Raw genomic sequence first — 19,167 nt, 5'->3', positions numbered from 1 at the left:
GGGCATTACTACTGGGGACATGTCTATAAGGGGGCATTCCTACTGGGGGCACTACTATAGGGGGCACTAATGGGGGCATTCCAACTTTGGGCACTACTATAGAGGGCATTCCTACTGTAGGCACTACTATAGGGGGCATTATTACTGGGGCACTACTAATGTGGGCACTACTATAGGGGGCACTACTACTCAGTACTGTGGGCCTTGTATATAAGGGGCACTAATTTGGGCATTGTGTAAATGCCCACTGTGTGTTATAACATGAATAAGGGACTAATGTGTGGCGTAATTTGAATTGGGGATACTGTATTATAAAGGGAATTACTGCATGTGGCATAATGTGCTATACAGGGCATTACTGCATGTGGCATAATGTGCTATACAGGGCATTACTGCATGTGGCATAATGTGTTATACAGGGCATTACTGCATGTGGCATAATGTGTTATACAGGGTATTACTGCGTGTGGCATAATGTGTTATAAAGGCCATTACTGCGTGTGGCATAATGTGTTATACAGGGCATTACTGCGTGTGGCATAATGTGTTATAAAGGCCATTACTGTGTGTGGCATAATGTGCTATAAAGGCCATTACTGCATGTGGCATAATGTGCTATACAGGACATTACTGCGTGTGGCATAATGTGTTATACAGGGCATTACTGCGTGTGGCATAATGTGTTTATAAAGGGCATTACTGCATGTGGCATAATGTGTTATACAGGGCATTACTGCGTGTGGCATAATGTGTTATAAAGGCCATTACTGCATGTGGCATACTGTGTTATACAGGGCATTACTGCATGTGGCATAATGTGTTATACAGGGTAATACTGCATGTGGCATAATGTGTTATACAGGGCATTACTGCGTGTGGCATAATTTGTTTCTAAAGGCCATTACTGCATGTGGCATAATGTATTTATAAAGGGCATTACTGTGTAAGGCGCATTACTGCACATTGCAATTATTCGCCATGAGGGGAGAGCTTGGGGGAAGCCCAGCACCTTCATAAGTGCTGTGCACGCCCCACAGTTTGATGAATTGGGGGTGTTCCACAAGGACACGCCTCCTTTCCGGAAGCGCGTGTGCTTTCAGCGCGCGCAGAGGAACGTCATCTACAAAAAGTTGTTGGGTTTTTTTGGGGGGGGGGGGCGCAACTGTGAACTTTCGCCCTGAGTTCCACAATGTCTAGAACCGGCCCTGACTGTAAGGACTGCTGGCTACATGCCTATTATGGACCTTGGACAACCAATTGGCACGAGTCAGTGATTACTTCATGCTGATAGGCTGTTGTGTCATAAATATGTAGGTAGTCATCGTTCCTACCAATTCTTGGCTGCACCAGATGATCAAGAGTACTCTATACTGGATGTTCTCATTTGTGAAACCTATATTTAATACTACTACTAGTGCTATTAATAATAATAATAATAATAATAATACTTTATATAGCACTTTTCTACCTGTAGGACTCAAAGCACTTTACATCATTGCAGAGGGTGGGGCAGCCATCTTGGACTCAATCATTTGCTGTTCTATGTAACCACATTCACATCAGTCCCTGCGCCATTGGAGCTTACAGTCCAAATTCCCTAACATGCACACTAGAAGCCAATTAACCTACCACAGTGTCTTTGGACTGTGAGAGGAAACCGGATTAACTGGAGGAAACCCATACAAACTTGGGGAAAACATAAAACCCTTGCCCCCAGCATTGTGAGGCAGCAGTGTGCCACCATGCCCCTCTTTAAAACTGAATTGTTACCTACATAGTGGAGGCACCCATTTTTGTAGACTGATATAGAACTATATAGAACCACTGCCTTTTTAATATTCATGAGGTATAGGTTCCTCATGATTATCACTTTAGCCATATAAATGGATACCTTCACAATGTGGGAGTGGGTAAATTAACATGTGGCCACAGGAACATTTTTTTCCCCAAGAGTCAGTGGGCCTCCATTCAGAAAAAATATATTTGATTGTAATAAATCATTTTTTTCCATAGTCTAAAATAAAGGTTGTCTATTTTATTTACTATACCTTAAAAATAATTCAAGATAATTACTTTTTTCAAAGCAGCAATACTTTACAAATTTCTAAGATGTAGATGATCATATAAAGGGCTTTTCTTAGGAAATCTGAAAGCCAATATTGTGAACTTGTGGCCTTAAAATATTTAGAATTACACACCAAAACAAATTATAGTAAAAAACAGTATAGATTGTAAATAATGATTGGAAGCCGCATTTGTTTATGGCCATTGCTGAAATCAAATGATTTATTAATTACAAAATATCATAAGGACTTAACATTAGTTGAACACTGTGTAATTGTCAAAGAGCATTAGTTTATGTATTTTTTGGCATCCCGGTTGTCTTCATGTTCACTTAATTGCATAAATACTATATAGTAGTTTTTAGCATCTGCAACAATACCACTGTATGCTGAATAAAATGTATGCACTGTATCAGAATATTTTTTAAAAATGCAAAAAGAAGCAGGATGTTGTATAAATCTGCTTTTAAAAAACACTATAGTATGTTGAGACAAATCTGCTTTTAAAGGAGATCTGTTGTCAGATACATGGAAACTATTGATCTGGGTTAATTAAAATCTGTGTTCGTTGACAGGGACTAATACAAAACATGGCCTGCGATGTAAAGCCTGCAAGATGAGCATACATCACAAATGTGCAGAAACCATCAGTTCCCAACGCTGCATGGGAAAATTGGTGAGTAAGCAATTTGGTCCTTAATTGTGATTGTCTCCTCAGTGATGTGTAAAGCTGCATACACACACAACGATTTTTTTAATGATTATCGTTAAACGGTATCGTTTAACGATAATTGATGGCAAAAATCGTTCACTTTCTGAGTCAAGCGATGAACGATTATCGTTCATGCGCGTTCACGTTTGTAGTTTGTCGTTTGTAGTTTGTTGTTCAGTCAGACTTGTCAACTCAACGATTTACATTAAGGGAATATGCAAAAATCGTTTGTAGTTCATAAAAATCGTTCATGACATTAAGTAAATGAACAACTTTAGTAAACGATTTTAGTAAATTTTTTCAAGGGAAAAAATCGTTTACTCAAATCGTTCATTAAAAAAATCGTTGTGTGTGTATGCAGCTATAGACTTCAAATTTGTCGAACTCCGACATCAGTAGCCATCAAAGAAAATAATATATTTTACTATGCTGGGCATGATAGGGCATTCCTCATCCATGCTTCTAAATAATATATTTACATTTGTTCAAATTCTGTTCAATACTATCTTAATCATTAAATTTACCTCAGACTAGTTACAAATACAAAAAGAAATTAGCTCTGCAATATCTCTGATGCAGCAACCTATCACAGGTAAAGTAACCTCACCCAGAGCCGTAACTAGACTTTTTGGTGCCCTGTGCCAGAAAGAGCATTGGCACCCCCCTCATTTTTCAAAGGGACATAATGCACCCAAAAAAGGGCCATGGCCTCATGTGGAAGGGCTAGGGAAGAGATAGGAGAGGCCAGGAGATGCTGGGGATGAAATAAAAGGAAGCTAGAAGTGAGAATGATAATAAACAGAAATTTGACAGGCCCAAACAGCGCCCCCTGATCTGTGGTGCCCTGTGCGATGGCACCGGCCACACTACCCTAGCTACGGCTCTGACCTCACCCGTCACAGCTGTTCTTATTAAAGAAAAAACAATATGTAATTGAGTAAAAGATTAAGCATATTGAAGCATAATTTAAAATAAAAGTATTAAAATACTAAGATGTTACAGTTATTTGTTATATAACTACTATGGATACATTAGAATTCATAATGCCCCCTTAACTCTAATATATATCGTGCCCTTATTGAGGCTGCATCTAAAAAAAACTGATTTCTCCATAGAGAATTCCAGAGGGAGGGGCAGGGTGTTCAAGGGGCTACACCTCAAAAGCTATTAGAGGTACGGATCTGATATTTGGTATGGCCAGGTAGAACTGTTACTGGGTGCTGCATGCCAAATTTCAGGGCAAAAACATAAAAAAATGAGGATTTGGGAGTAATCTAAAGCTCCAACTGTCACTTTTTCCTGACATTCTCAATTACGACAACTTTTCTGCTGTAGCCTATGGGGGATTTTTGGGAAGGTAAAACTCAGGGTAGGGGTGGGATTTAGACTTGGGGTTTGTTTTATTAGGTAGCTATTGTGCCAGGGTACATGCTTTTGGGGTTCAGGTAAATTTGAAAGTTACAGTTTTTAAACTATTACCTCAAGAGTGCTCCATTGTAGAGATAGGACTTTTCAACTTGTTGCGCAGCCACAGTAGAAGCCTCCAGCACAAAGTCAACCCTAGCCAATTTGGTGCCCTAGGCAATATTTTGGCTGGTGCCCCCTAGCGTATATATATATATTAGGGGTGAGCAGGTTCGGATTTCTGAAATCCGAACCCCCCTGAGCCCCCCCGATCCGAGGCCGATCCGAGTCAGGCTCGACTTTTCCCGCCTGACTCGGATCTGAAATCGAGGCAAAACGTCATCATCCCGCCTTCCGAGTCTCGCGGGTTTTGGATCCTATATAAGGTACCCGCGTCGGCGCCATTTTCTCACTCGGCTGTGGACAGTGAAGAGGGAGGGTGGGAGTTAGGGCTGGCTGGGCTGTGTAGTGTAGTGCAGTGTAGTGTTGTGCTGTGCTGCGCTGTGCAGTCAGTTATCCATAGGGGCTGTGTCCACTCCAAAGTCCTGTGCAGTGTCCCAGTCCTAAAGGGGTGCTGTAGTGTTGTCCAGGGGGTGCTCTGTCCATCAGGGTTGCTCCCTTCAAGTGCAAAAAAAAATAAAAAAATTTCTGTGTTTGTGAATTGTGTGCACAGTGGCTGCATCAACAAAGCGTGCGCCTGTGTCCCATAAGTAAAGGGCCGGCTGGCTTGTCCGTCAAAAGGTGCTGTAACCCCCAAAGTACACTCCAAACAAAATAAAAAAATATTTTCTGTGTTTGTGAATTGTGTGCACTGTGGCTGCACGTGCATCAACAAAGGAGCAGCGCCAAGCGTGCGCCTGTGTCCCATTAGTAAAGAGCCAGCTGGCTTGTCCGTTAAAGGGTGCTGTAACCCCCAAAGTACACTCCAAGCAAAATAAAAAAATATTTTCTGTGTTTGTGAATTGTGTGCACTGTGGCTGCACGTGCATCAACAAAGGAGCAGCGCCAAGCGTGCGCCTGTGTCCCATAAGTAAAGAGCCGGCTGGCTCATTTCTTAAAGGGTGGTGTAACCCACAAAGTGCACTACTCTCCAGCAAAAATAAAAAAATATTTTCTGTGTTTGTGTGCGCCTTAGCCGCACGTATATATCAATATAACATAAATGGAGGACCAAACTTTCTCCGATAAAATAAAATAGGGAAAGATCAAGAACCACTTCCTCCTAGTGCTGTTGCTGCTGCTGGGAGTTGTTCATCATCCCAGAGAGGAAGTAGGAACACCACTACTTTTACTAAACAATTGACCCTCCAACAGTCCCTAGCGAGGAGGATGAAGTACGACAGCAGTCATCCTGAAGCAAAACGTATAACTGAGGCCTTGACTGCTATGTTGGTGTTAGACGTGCGTCCGGTATCCGCCATTAGTGCAGTGGGATTTAGACAATTGATGGAGGTAGTGTGTCCCCGGTTCCAAATCCCATCTAGATTCCACCTGCATCCTCAAAGCAGCAGCAACAAGCGTGCGTCTGTCTGTTAAAGGGTGGTGTAACCCTCAAAGTGCGCTCCACAAACAATAAAAAAATTCTTCTTTTTATTTTCTGTCTTTGTGAATTGTGTGGGCTGTAGCCGCACCTGCATCCTCAAAGCAGCAGCGACAAGCGTGCGTCTGTCTGTTAAAGGGTGGTGTAACCCTCAAAGTGCTCCAAAAAATAAAAAACTTTTTTTTCTGTGTTTGTGACTTGTGTGCGATGTAGCCGCACGTACATCAACACAGTAGCAGCGCCAAGCATGCACCTGTGTCATAAGTCAAGGGCCGGTTTGGACATCTGGTCCGGACTGAAGGACATGCCAACAATTTCTGACAAGTCTACTGTCACTGCATATGATACTGTCCTCAAAGCAGCAGCGACAAGCGTGCATCTGTCTGTTAAAGGGTGGTGTAACCCTCAAAGTGCGCTCCACAAACAATAAAAAAATTCTTCTTTTTTTTTCTCTTTGTGAAATGTGTGAGCTGTAGCTGCACCTGCATCCTTAAAGCAGCAGCGACAAGCGTGCGTCTGTCTGTTAAAGGGTGGTGTAATCCTCAAAGTGCGCTCCACAAACAATAAAAAAATTCTTCTTTTTTTTCTGTCTTTGTGAAATGTGTAGGCTGTAGCCGCAGCTGCATCCTCAAAGCAGCAGCGACAAGCGTGCGTCTGTCTGCTAAAGGGTGGTGTAACCCTCAAAGTGCGCTCCACAAACAATAAAAAAATTATTCTTTTTTTTCTGTCTTTGTGAATTGTGTGGGCTGTAGCCGCACCTGCATCCTCAAAGAAGCAGCGACAAGCGTGCGTCTGTCTGTCAAAGGGTGGAGTAACCCCCAAAGTGCGCTCCACAAAAAATAAAATAATCTTCTTTTTTTCTGTGTTTGTATGTGAAATGTATGCGCAGTAGCCGCACCTGCATCCTCAAAGCAGCAGCGACAAGCGCGCGTCTGTCTGCTAAAGGGTGGTGTGACCCTCAAAGTGCGCTCCACAAACAATAAAAAAATTATTCTTTTTTTTCTGTCTTTGTGATTTGTGTGGGCTGTAGCCGCACCTGCATCCTCAAAGAAGCAGCGACAAGCTTGCGTCTGTCTGTCAAAGGGTGGAGTAACCCCCAAAGTGCGCTCCACAAAAAATAAAATAATCTTTTTTTCTGTGTTTGTGTGTGAAATGTATGCGCAGTAGCCGCACCTGCATCCTCAAAGCAGCAGCGACAAGCGTGCGTCTGTCTGTTAAAGGGTGGTGTAACCCTCAAAGTGCGCTCCACAAAAAATAAAAAATTCTTTTTTTTCCTGTCTTTGTGAATTGTGTGGGCTGTAGCCGCACCTTCATCGTCAAAGCAGCAGCGACAAGCGTGCGTCTGTCTAGTAAAGGATTACATCGGTGCCAGCATCCAAGTAGGCATGTCAGACAGTCCGTACATGTACTGGCAGGAAAAAGAGGCAAATTGGAGGCCCCTGTACAAACTGGCTCTATTTTACCTGAGTTGCCCCCCCTCCAGTGTGCACTCCGAAAGAGTGTTTAGTGAAGCCGGGAACCTTGTCAGCAAAAGGCGTAGGAGGTTGCTTCCACAAAATGTGGAGAAGATGATGTTCATAAAAATGAATTATCAACTCTTCCAGGAAGACCAGCCTCCAGAACGTACAGAGGGACCTGTGGTGGTGGATTCCAGTGGGGATGAATTAATACTCTGTGAGGATGAGGATGTACACAACACTGAAGAGGGTGAGGATGAGGACGACATCTTGCCTCCGTAGAGCCAGTTTGTGCAGGGCCAGATTAATTGCCAGCTTGTTTTGTGGGGACCCAAACAAACCAATCATTTCAGCCACAGTCGTGTGGCAGACCCTGGCGCTGAAATGATTGTTTTGTTAAAGTGTGCATGTCCTATTTATACAACATAAAGGTGGGTGGGAGGGCCCAAGGACAATTCCATCTTGCACTTCTTTTTTTTCTTTCTAAGGAAATATATATACACAGTATGTCTTGGAAGCGGCACTCCTAAACATGTTCAAATAATGCAATAAATGCCTAAAGTCGATGCCTTCTGATCCGCTGTACACAAGGTGCAGAGACCCATAACATATACATTCTGGTGGCACTCAGGAATGAAAACAGGTTTGCAAGGAGAGTTACCAACATTTCAGTGCTGTATTTGGTCGTGCATTTTCGTCTTGCACCCTGACGAAAATGCACGACCAAATACAGCATTGAAACATTGGGAACTCACCTTGCGAGCCTGTTTTCATTCCCGAGTGCTGCCAGTATGGATATATATATATATATATATATATATATATCATGTAATAATAATAGATTTATATTATTTTTTTTCTTCAGCCAGTGCAGGGATTGGGCCCAGGGCACACTGAGACTATACATTTTACGAGAGAGAGAGAAAGAGACAATAAATCTAATATATATAAGCCAGGTGCATAAATATTGGGACATTGACAGAATTTTTATATTTTGGCCTCTATTCACCACCACAATGGCTTTGAAATGAAACAAACAAGATGTGCTTTAACTGCAGACTTTCATATTTAATTTGAGGGTAATTACATCCAAATCAGGTGAACGGTGTAGGAATTACAACGATTTCTATCTGTGCCTCCCACTTTTTAAGGGGCCAAAAGTAATGGAACTATCAACTCAAAAGCTATTTCATGGACAGGTGTGGGCTATTCCCTCGTTATTTCATTATCAATTAAGCAGGTAAAAGGTCTGGAGTTGATTCTAGGTGTGACATTTGCATTTGGAGTCAGTTGCTGTCGACTCTCAATATGAGATCTAAAGAGCTGTCACTATCAGTGAAGCAAGCCATCATTAGGCTGAAAAATCAAAGCAAATACATCAGAGAGATAGCAAAAACATTAGGTGTGGCCAAATCAACTGTTTGGAACATTCTTAAAAAGAAAGAACGCACCGGAGAGCTCAGCAACACCAAAAGACCCGGAAGACCACGGAAAACAACTGTGGTGGATAACAGAAGAATTAATTCCCTGGTGAAGAAAAACCCCTTCACAACAGTTGGCCAAATCAAGAACACTCTCCAGGAGGTAGGTGTATATGTGTCAAAGTCAACAATCAAGAGAAGACTTCACAAGAGTGAATATAGAGGGTTCACCACAAGATGTAAACCATTGGTGAGCCACAAAAACAGGAAGACCAGATTAGAATTTGCCAAACAACATCTAAAAAAGCCATTACAGTTCTGGAACAACATCCTATGCACAGATGAGACAAAGATCAACTTGTACCAGAGTGATGGGAAGAGAAGAGTATGGAGAAGGAAAGGAACTGCTCATGATCCAAAACATACCACCTCATCAGTGAAGCATGGTGGTGGTAGTGTCATGGCGTGGGCATGTATGGCTGCCAATGGAACTGGTTGCCTTGTATTTATTGATGACGTGACTGCTGACAAAAGCAGCAGAATGAATTGTGAAGCGTTTCGGGCAATATTATATGCTCATATTAAGTCAAATACTTCAGAACTCATTGGATGGCGCTTCACAGTGCAGATGGACAATGACCTGAAGCATACTGCAAAAGCAATCAAAGAGTTTTTTAAGGCTAAAAAGTGGAATGTTATGCAATGGCCAAGTCAATCTACTGACCTGAATCCGATTGAGCATGCATTTCACTTGATGAAGACAAAACTGAAAGGAAAATGCCCCAAGAACAAGCAGGAACTGAAGACATTTGCAGTAGAGGCCTGGCAGAGCATCACCCAGCGTCTGGTGATGTCTATGCGTTCCAGACTTCAGGCTGTAATTGTCTGCAAAGGATTTGCAACAAAGTATTAAAAAGTGAAAGTTAGATTTAGGATTGTTTAGTTTGTCCCATTACTTTTGGCCTCTTAAAAAGTGGAAGGCACATATAGAAACCGTTGTAATGCCTACACCGTTCACCTGATTTGGATGTAATTACCCTCAAATTAAATCTGAAAGTCTGCAGTTAAAGCACAATATGAAAATTCTGTCAATGTACCAATATTTATGCACCTGACTGTATATATATATACAGTCAGGTCCATAAATATTGGGACATTGACAGAATTTTCAGATTTTAGCCTCTATTCACCACCACAATGGCTTTGAAATGAAACAAACAAGATGTGCTTTAACTGCAGACTTTCAGATTTAATTTGAGGGTAATTACATCCAAATCAGGTGAACGGTGTAGGAATTACAATGGTTTCTATATGTGCCTCCCACTTTTTAAGGGGCCAATAGTAATGGGACAAACTAAACAATCCTAAATCTAACTTTCACTTTTTAATACTTTGTTGCAAATCCTTTGCAGGCAATTACAGCCTGAAGTCTGGAACGCACAGACATCACCAGACGCTGGGTTTCATCCCTGGTGATGCTCTGCCAGGCCTCTACTGCAAATGTCTTCAGTTCCTGCTTGTTCTTGTGGCATTTTCCCTTCAGTTTTGTCTTCATCAAGTGAAATGCATGCTCAATCGGATTCAGGTCAGGGGATTGACTTGGCCATTGCATAACATTCCACTTTTTAGCCTTAAAAAACTCTTTGGTTGCTTTTGCAGTATGCTTCGGGTCATTGTCCACCTGCACTGTGAAGCGCCGTCCAATGAGTTCTGAAGCATTTGACTGAATATGAGCATATAATATTGCCCGAAACACTTCAGAATTCATTCTTCTGCTTTTGTCAGCAGTCACATCATTAATAAATACAAGGGAACCAGTTCCATTGGCAGCCATACATGCCCACGCCATGACACTACCACAACCATGCTTCACTGATGAGGTGGTATGTTTTGGATCATGAGCAGTTCCTTTCCTTCTCTTCTCTTCCCATCATTCTGGTACAAGTTGATCTTTGTCTCATCTGTCAATAGGATGTTGTTCCAGAACTGTAATGGCTTTTTTAGATGTTGTTTGGCAAACTCTAATCTGGTCTTCCTGTTTTTGTGGCTCACCAATGGTTTGCATCTTGTGGTGAACCCTCTATATTCACTCTTGTGAAGTCTTCTCTTGATTGTTGACTTTGACACATATACATCTACCTCCTGGAGAGTGTTCTTGATTTGGCCAACTGTTGTGAAGGGGTTTTTCTTCACCAGGGAAATAATTATTTTGTCATCCACCACAGTTGTTTTCGGTGGTCTTCCGGGTCTTTTGATATTGCTGAGCTCTCCGGTGCGTTCTTTCTTTTTAAGAATGTTCCAAACAGTTGATTTGGCCACACCTAATGTTTTTGCTATCTCTCTGATGGGTTTGTTTTGATTTTTTCAGCCTAATGATGGCTTGCTTCACTGATAGTGACGGCTCTTTGGATCTCGTGTTGAGAGTTGACAGCAACTGATTCCAAATGCAAATGTCACACCTCGATTCAACTCCAGACCTTTTACCTGCTTAATTGATAATGAAATAACGAGGGAATAGCCCACACCTGTCCATGAAATAGCTTTTGAGTTGATAGTCCCATTACTTTTGGCCCCTTAAAAAGTGGGAGGCACATATTGAAACTGTTGTAATTCCTACACCGTTCACCCGATTTGGATGTAATTACCCTCAAATTAAATCTGAAAGTCTGCAGTTAAAGCATATCTTGTTTGTTTCATTTCAAAACCTTTGTGGTGGTGAATAGAGGCCAAAATCTGAAAATTCTGTCAATGTCCCAATATTTATGGACCTGACTGTATATATATATATATATATATATATATATATACACACATTTCTATATCTATCTATAGATGTATAGATATATATTACATTTTTTAAGACCCGCCATAAGGAAATATGTTTATATATATTTATATATATATATACATACACATACACACACAGGAGCGGCTCTAGGTACGGTCAAGCCGGCCCGTCGCCCGGAGCGCCGCAAAGTCCGGCAGGCGCAACAAATGACCACCCTCCCTCCCAACGCTATTGATAATATGTAAGCTCAGGTGGAGGGAGCGGAGGAGGGAAGGGGGCGGCAACACAGGACGGCGCTGGGCACCGCAAAGCCTAGCGCCAGCCCTGCACACACGTATACATATCTATATATATATATATTTATAATGTAACAATCATAGATTTCTACACACACACACATTATAATCCAAAACCCACATATTTACTGTAAAAAAAAACATGCACATGTTATATGGACTACTGCAAGATAAGTTGTTGGTCCTTTACCAGACCCCTTCCCTACCCATACATACTGTACACACACATCCCACACCCACACACCACTTACCTGGTTCTGGTGATTATGGGGGTAGTCATGACCGCAGAAAGGAGGGGTATAAAGGTTTGAAGAAGGTTGGTCACACAAGATGCTGGGCACTGGGAGGAGAGGAGTGGGAGGCAGGCAGGAGAGGAGATGCCAGTCTGTAATGGAACTCGGTGGCTGTTCTCAGAGAAGGAGCCAGCCACTGAGGCATAGTACTAGCTAATAGGGGCTGGCAGGCCCGCCGACAGGTGACAGGGAGCGTGGCCAAATTGCGGGTGGCGTGGCCACGCCCCTTTAGAAAAAAAACACAAAAACCACGAACACTTTTGCAGCATCGCGGCTGCAGCGCATGGCGGGGATGCAGAGCCGTGGAATGCCAGATGCCCTAGGCATTTACTTAGAATGCCTATGCCTAGGGCCGGCTCTGCTCCAGTAGGTGTAATAACTGTGGCTTCACTTGGGTGCACCAAGATGGCCGAGTTTGCAGGCGTAGCGGGGGCCAGGTCTGGGGGGAAGAAGCTGGCGTTAGCTGCAGCGGGAGCCGGCGGAAAGGCGCAGGGAGGTAGCAGGCGTCAGCTGCGGCTAGAACCCAGGGACAGTAGCGGGCTTTAGTGGTGGCAGTGCGGGCGGCAGTGCGGATGGTGGTGGTGCAGGTGCTAGAACCCGGGGGAGGTAGCAGCACACAGAATGCAGGTTCGTATCTGGTAGATCCATGATACCTGCTTCTGTGTTTAATAAAAATAAAAATAGCGTGGCCCCGCCCCACCAAAACCAACCAGCCCCGGGCTATGGAGCCCCAGTACTGGTTGTGCTAAATACAGGGGACAAATGACGTAGGGGTCCCCCGTGTTAAGCACAACCAGCACCAGGCTTTTCAGAACCTGTCCTGGTTGCCAAAATACGGGGGGGACAAATGACGTAGGGATCCCCCGTATTTAGCGCTACCAGCACAGGGCTCTGAGCCGGTCCTGATTCTGGAAATACAGGGGGGAAAAATGCATAGGGCCCCGTCTGTATTTCCCAAAACCAGCACCGGACTCCGTCTAGCGGGGGGGTGATGCCACAGCCAGGGGAGCCCTTTCACCGGGCCCCCCAGTCGCAGCATCACCCCTGACCGCTAGTCAGCCCAGGCCGGGGATCCCTGGGGAGTTTAGGACCCCCCCAATAAAGTGGTCCCCCTCCACAGGGCACCCCAGGCCCAGGCTGATAGCCCTGGGCTATCCCCAGCACCCCTGGGCGGTGGGTGCCGGGTTGATTATGTAAAGTGTGGTGCATATGAAAATATAAATATTGGCTTTTGCTGTGGAACTACAGTTCCCAGCAAGCCTCCCCCGCATGCTGGTACTTGGAGAACCACAAGTATCAGCATGCGGGGCATTACGGGCTTGCTGGTACTTTTAGTTCCACAGCAAAAGCAATATTAAAAAAAAAACACAACACACCGTAGAAAAGTAAAATTTTATTAAAACATACAGGCACACACACATGTACTCACACATGCACACACTATCTCACATACTCACCTATGTATCCCTGAAGCCAATCTGTCCTCTTCTCCAGTAGGAAATCCTGTAATAAAAATTCCATACTCACTTCCTCCTATGCGTGGATCAGGTCCTCTACACACAATCCAGGGTCTTGGCAAAATAAAAACACAAGATACCCGGACCCTACTGAAATCCCGAATGACATCTCTGCCCGGGATTTCAGTACAGAAATCCCGGTGCGGAGCGCTCATTGGCTGAGAGAGGCGAGCCTTCCGCCTCTCAGCCAATGAGCTGTTCTTATCATTGACTTCCATGGTGAGAACCGAGCGTGCCCTTTTCAAAAATGGTGCTTCAGCGCCATTTTGAAATTCAAAGATGGCCGCCGCGAGCCAATCACGTCATCGCCCGCCCCCTCGGCTGGCTTGAATACAGCCAGCGCGAGCTCCGTCCAATCAGTCGACGGCCGGGGAGCTGGAGAGACCAGGAAGCATGAAGATGCCGGGAAGCCCTGGATGGGCGGTGGCCATGCAAAAGAGCTTAATGGCCGCCGCCCTCCAGGTGAAGACACCGTAGAAGTCCTGGGGGAGCGGCAGCCATAAAAAAGAGCTTAAAGGCTGCCGTCCCTTAGGTGAAGGTGCGTCATAATAAAATAATTTTAAAAAATGGTGTCTGTTTGTTTTATTTTAATATTTCTTTTGCAGGGGTACTATAGGTGCCAGCAGGTCCTTAATACCCCGCCTGCTGGTACTTGTGGTTCTCCAAGTGCCAGTATGCGGGGATGCCTGCTGGGACCTGTAGTACTACTGCAAAAGACAATATTTATATTTTCTTATGCACCACACAACACAATCAACCCAGCACCCACCGCCCAGGGGTGCCGGGGATAGCCCTGGGCTATCAGCCTGGGCCTGGGGTGCCCTGAGGAGGGGGACCCTTTTATTGGGGGGATCCCCAACTCCCCAGGGATCCCTGGCCTGGGCTTAAAAGCGGTCAGGGGTGATGCTTTGGCTGGGGGGCCCAGTGAAACCCGGATACTGTAGTTAATAAATTTTAAAAAAGCTATGAAATTCCATAGACAAAAAAACCTTACGGTTTCACATGCCCCATTGAAGCTGCTTAGACATGATCTAAAAATTCACAAAACCTATTGATTTTCTGCCACTCAAACTTCAAAAAGCAATGAAATTACGATCATGCAGTCTATGCAACTGAGTTCAAAGCAGAAAATAGAGCTGTGCAGATGGGATAAAAGTGGTGTGGATGGGGGGGGGTAGCCAAAGTAATGCTGATGGGTGGAAAACAGTGTTGCGGATGGGTGGAAACAAAGTGGCACAGTTTGGGGGGACAGTGACGTGGATGGGGGAAGAGAGTGGCATGGACATGGGAAGACAGAGCAGTGCAGATGGGCAAAGACAGATTGGTGCGGATGGGGGGGGAGGAGACAGAGTTGCACAGTTGGGGGGGGGGACAGAGTGGTGCAGATGGAGGAAGAAAGAGTGCCACAGAGGAAAGGAAGACAGCGGCGTGGTTTAGGGGAAGGCAGTGGTACAGAAGGAAACAGAGTGGCACAGATGCAGGGTGGTGTAGATGGAGAAAGACAGATTGGTGCGGATGAGAGAACACAGACCACCATAGTTCAGAGCAGAGCCGTAACTAGACTTTTTGGTGCCCTGTGCCAGAAAGAGCATTGGCGCCCCCCTTATTTTTCAAAGGGACATAATGCACCCAAAAAAGGCCCAGGGCTTCATGGGGAAGGGCCAGGGAAGAGATAGGAGAGGCCAGGAGATGCTGGGGATGAAATAAGAGGAAGCTAAAAGCAAGAATGATAATAAACAGAAATTTGACAGGCCCAAACAGCGCCCCCTGACCTGTGGTGTCCTGTTTGATGGCACCGGCCGCACTACCCTAGCTACTGCCCTGGTTCAGAGACCACACAGCAGTAGGGATTGGGGAAGACAGATTGGTGTGGATGGGGAAGAAGACAGAGTGGTGTGGGTGGTGGTGGGAGACAGAGTTGCACGGTTGGGGGATCAGAGTAGTGCTGCAGATGGAGGAAGAAAGAGGCCACAGATGAGAGAAAGACAGCAGCGTGGCTGTGGAGAAGGCACGTATGCTGGGCAGTGCAGCTGGGGAAAAACATTGGTGCGAATGAGGGAACACAGACTATCACAGTTGGGAGACCACACAGCAGTAGGGAATGGGGAATATATAGCAGCATGGAGGTATATAGGGGAAGAAAGTGTACATGCATAGACAGAGTATGATATTTTTAAAAATAAGGCAGCTGAAGGTGTATTCTAAATGAGATAATTGTATGCAGTGAGAAGGATGGTGGAAGCCAGTGAGATTGTTTTGGTGATCAAATGGGAAGATTGTGGGCACTGAGAAGGATGTGGGAGACACATAACTGCTTAAACCTCAGTTGCATAGACTGCATGTGTGTATTCCAATGAGCACACAATTCTGTGAATTAGCAGCTCCACCATTTTGTGAGTGACAGCAATCTCATTCTGTGAGAGTGCTGAATCTGCTGTTAACCACAGGGTGTGATGGCATACCATATCTGTATTGCGCAAGGAACATGTCCATTAAGGCGTCAGCCTCAATAATCGTAATTACATTGCTTTTTAAAGTTTGAGTGGCAGAAAATCAAAAGGTTTTGTGAATTTTCAGATCATGTCTAAGCAGCCTTAATGGGACATGTGAAACCATAAGGTTTCTGTCTATGGAATATATATATATATATATATATATATATATATACTGTATAAGTCAAATGAAGGTCCATAACCTGTCTCTCGGTTAGGGCTCACATGGCTCACTGTTCTCCCCTTTTTCTGTCCACAATATTTAACCCACAATTGTTCTTTTAAAAACATTTTAATTCCTGCTAAACCAAAATTAATAGGATGAATTGTATCAAGTTATTAAAAGTGTTTTACCTTATTCAGCCCCGTAACTGCGGCAGTGCTTGGAGCGTCATGAAGACTCTCAGAGGTTACTAAAGTCCGGGTTTATAGAAGTGGAGATGTTGCCCATAGCAACCAATCAGATTCTAGCTATCATCAATCTAGAACAGTGATTCCCAACCTCGGTCCTCAAGGCACACTAAGGGGTTTTTTTGTTTTTAAACTCACTTTGCTTAACCAAAACTCGGGTGAGTTTTTCCTTATCAAACTCGCAAATTTACTAAGAAGTGAGTTTAGCTGAAATTGAGTTTTTCGATGATGAAGCAAAGTGAGTTTTTTCTTCCAAATTGTGAGTTTAGATGAGAGTTTAAGGTGAGTTTAAGGAGAGTTTAGATGAGAGTTTAAGGAGAGTTTAGATGAGATTACTTACTCGAAATTGCAGTGTTTTCTCTCTGCAAAACTCACCCGAGCAAGCAGACTGCACATATCAGTGACATATGTGTAAGCTACTTGCGTGTTTTAATACCTGTAAAAAACGGGTTCAATAATTAAAAAAAAAATTACATAGGGTCCCCCTCCTAAAGCTTAACCAGCCCCGGACTTGCCAGCCTGTCCTGGTACCTAAAATTATGGGGAACAAAACAAGTAGGGTTCCACCATAAATTAGGTACCAGCACCAGGCTGCAGGGCCAGTCCTGGTTTCAATTATAGGGGTAAAAAATTTGCGTATGGGTACCCCTAAAATGAAAACCAGCACTGGACCCTTTCTAGTGGGGGGCTGATGCCACAGCCAGGGGTGGCCTTTCATCGAGCCCCCCAGCCGCAGCATCAGCCCTGACTGCTAGTCAGCCCAGGCCAGGGATCCCTGGGGATTTGGGGACCCCTCCAATAAAGGGGACCCCCTTTCCAGGGCACCCCTGGCCTAGGCTGATAGCCCGGGGCTATCCCCGCCACCCCTGGGCAGTGGGTGGTGGATTGATAGTATAGGTGTAGTGTTAAAAATTGAATTAACAACATTGTCTTTACAGTAGAACTGCAGGCCCCAGGAAGCCTCCCCCGCATGCTGGTACTTGGAGAACCACAAGTACCAGCATGCGGGGCATTAAGGGTACCCCTAGTTCACCTGTAAAGAAATGTGTAAAAAAACACAACACACACCGTGAAAATAAAGATTTATTACTTACATACATACACACATACTTACCTGCTCCCAGATGTTCACGTCCCCTTCTCAACGTAAAGTATCCAATGGTTCTACCTGAAAAAAAGATTCAATACTCACCTTTTGTCCCACGATGTTCTCCGCAGTATTCCAAAGAGGGCCCCGGAGACACTGTAACAAGACGCTACAGCATATTGTCACAGTATCGCTAATGACAGCTCCGGGATTGAGCATTCATTAGTGCTGTGGCGCCAGCCAATCAACGGCGGCTTCCATTAGCAGTCGCTCATTGTCGCTCATTGGCTGGGACCCACGTGGGCTTAGCCAATGAGCGGCTCCTCCACGTGGGTCCCAGCCAATTAGTGACCACTAATGGAAGCCGCCGCTGATTGGCTGGCGCCACACTACTAAGGATAGCTCAAGGCTGGAGCTGTCATTAGCGATACTGTAACAATATGCTGTAAATTTGAGAGTTTCATCTTTTTTCATCTAAAGTACTTCCGATTTTGGCCGAAGGTGAGATTTCTCGAGTTTGCAAACTCACACGAGTTTTAACAGTGAAAAAAGAAAACTCACTTCAAACTCACTCGAATTTGTCTTTAGTAAATTTGCGAGATGAAAAACTCTTGTGAGTTTGAAACTCACTGAAACTCACACAAACTCGACCCTTAGTAAATTTACCCATAACAGTCCTGGTTTTAGTGATATCCATGGTTGAGCACAGATGGTTAAATTAAAATAACTGAAGTACTAATTAAGTCACCTGTGCTCAAGTATGGTTATCCTCAAAACCTGGACTGTTAGTGTGCCTTGAGGACCGTGGATGGGAACCCACGATCTAGAAGATGCTAGACAAATGATAAGTAGAATGTGATTGGTTGCTATGGGCAACATTTCCACCTCTATAAACCCGCACGTTAGTAAATATACCCCTCAGAGCGGCTGTACAGGTTCCAATACTCCTCGCGGCACTGTACATGTGTTAACTTTATGCTTTATGCCTATATGATTATGTATTACCGGCGTGAGGCTGCACCTTTCTAGTTCAAACATACCATTGCATACATCAGACCTTTTTGTCTTTAGGAGTACATTTAATGCAAAAATAATTAACAATTACGCTAGCATACCTCCCAACATGACCATCTCCAGGAGGGACACAATGCTCTGGTCCTGGATTTCCCTGGTAAGAGACACGCCTGCAGCGCAGTTCAAAATTCAAATAGGGGAGCCACACCAACTGTCATTTCACACGCTGCCAAACATCACTGGCTGGGACTCACTGGCTTTTGGTGTGACTCCCCTATTTGAATTTTGGACTGTACTGTACCCCCACCTCTGGAGCCACCAACAATCATACATTACCAGGGAAGTCCAGGACCAGAGCATTGTGTCCCTCCTGGAGAGGGTCATGTTGGGAGGTATGCGCTAGCACCTTCTTATAAGCAGCTACCTAGTGCGTTACCGTTCAGCTTAAACACTATTGAATATTAATGAAATCTCTGCTTTGAACTTTTCTACTACTTTATATTAACTATTTGCAGCCACAGAATTAGAGAATATACAAACGTTTTAACTAATACCGCTGAACCAGATTGATTATCATTTGCACTAGCACTTTAGGTGTTTTGCTATTCTTTGCACTCAGTGATAGTATTCTGTTAATCAGTGTCCAGCTGATGGATTTTAGCAACAGAATTA

General features: G+C 44.2%; 1 protein-coding gene across 1 annotated transcript in view; it reads left to right on the top strand.

Annotated features, from left to right (window-relative positions):
- Positions 1–19,167, top strand: part of STAC (SH3 and cysteine rich domain) — a 325,716-nt gene that overhangs the window by 185,337 nt on the left and 121,212 nt on the right. The window contains exon 3 of the mRNA XM_088464407.1: positions 2,639–2,739. Coding sequence (XP_088320533.1) covers positions 2,639–2,739 — 101 coding nt within the window. The remainder of the gene's footprint in view (positions 1–2,638; positions 2,740–19,167) is intronic.

This window comes from Taudactylus pleione, unplaced genomic scaffold (assembly GCF_031769625.1).
Source record: "Taudactylus pleione unplaced genomic scaffold, aTauple2 ptg000054l, whole genome shotgun sequence".
NCBI classification, from domain to species: Eukaryota; Metazoa; Chordata; class Amphibia; order Anura; family Myobatrachidae; genus Taudactylus; species Taudactylus pleione.
The sequence above is the reverse complement of the archived record's forward strand: the minus strand, read 5'-3'. Positions and strand labels throughout refer to the sequence as shown.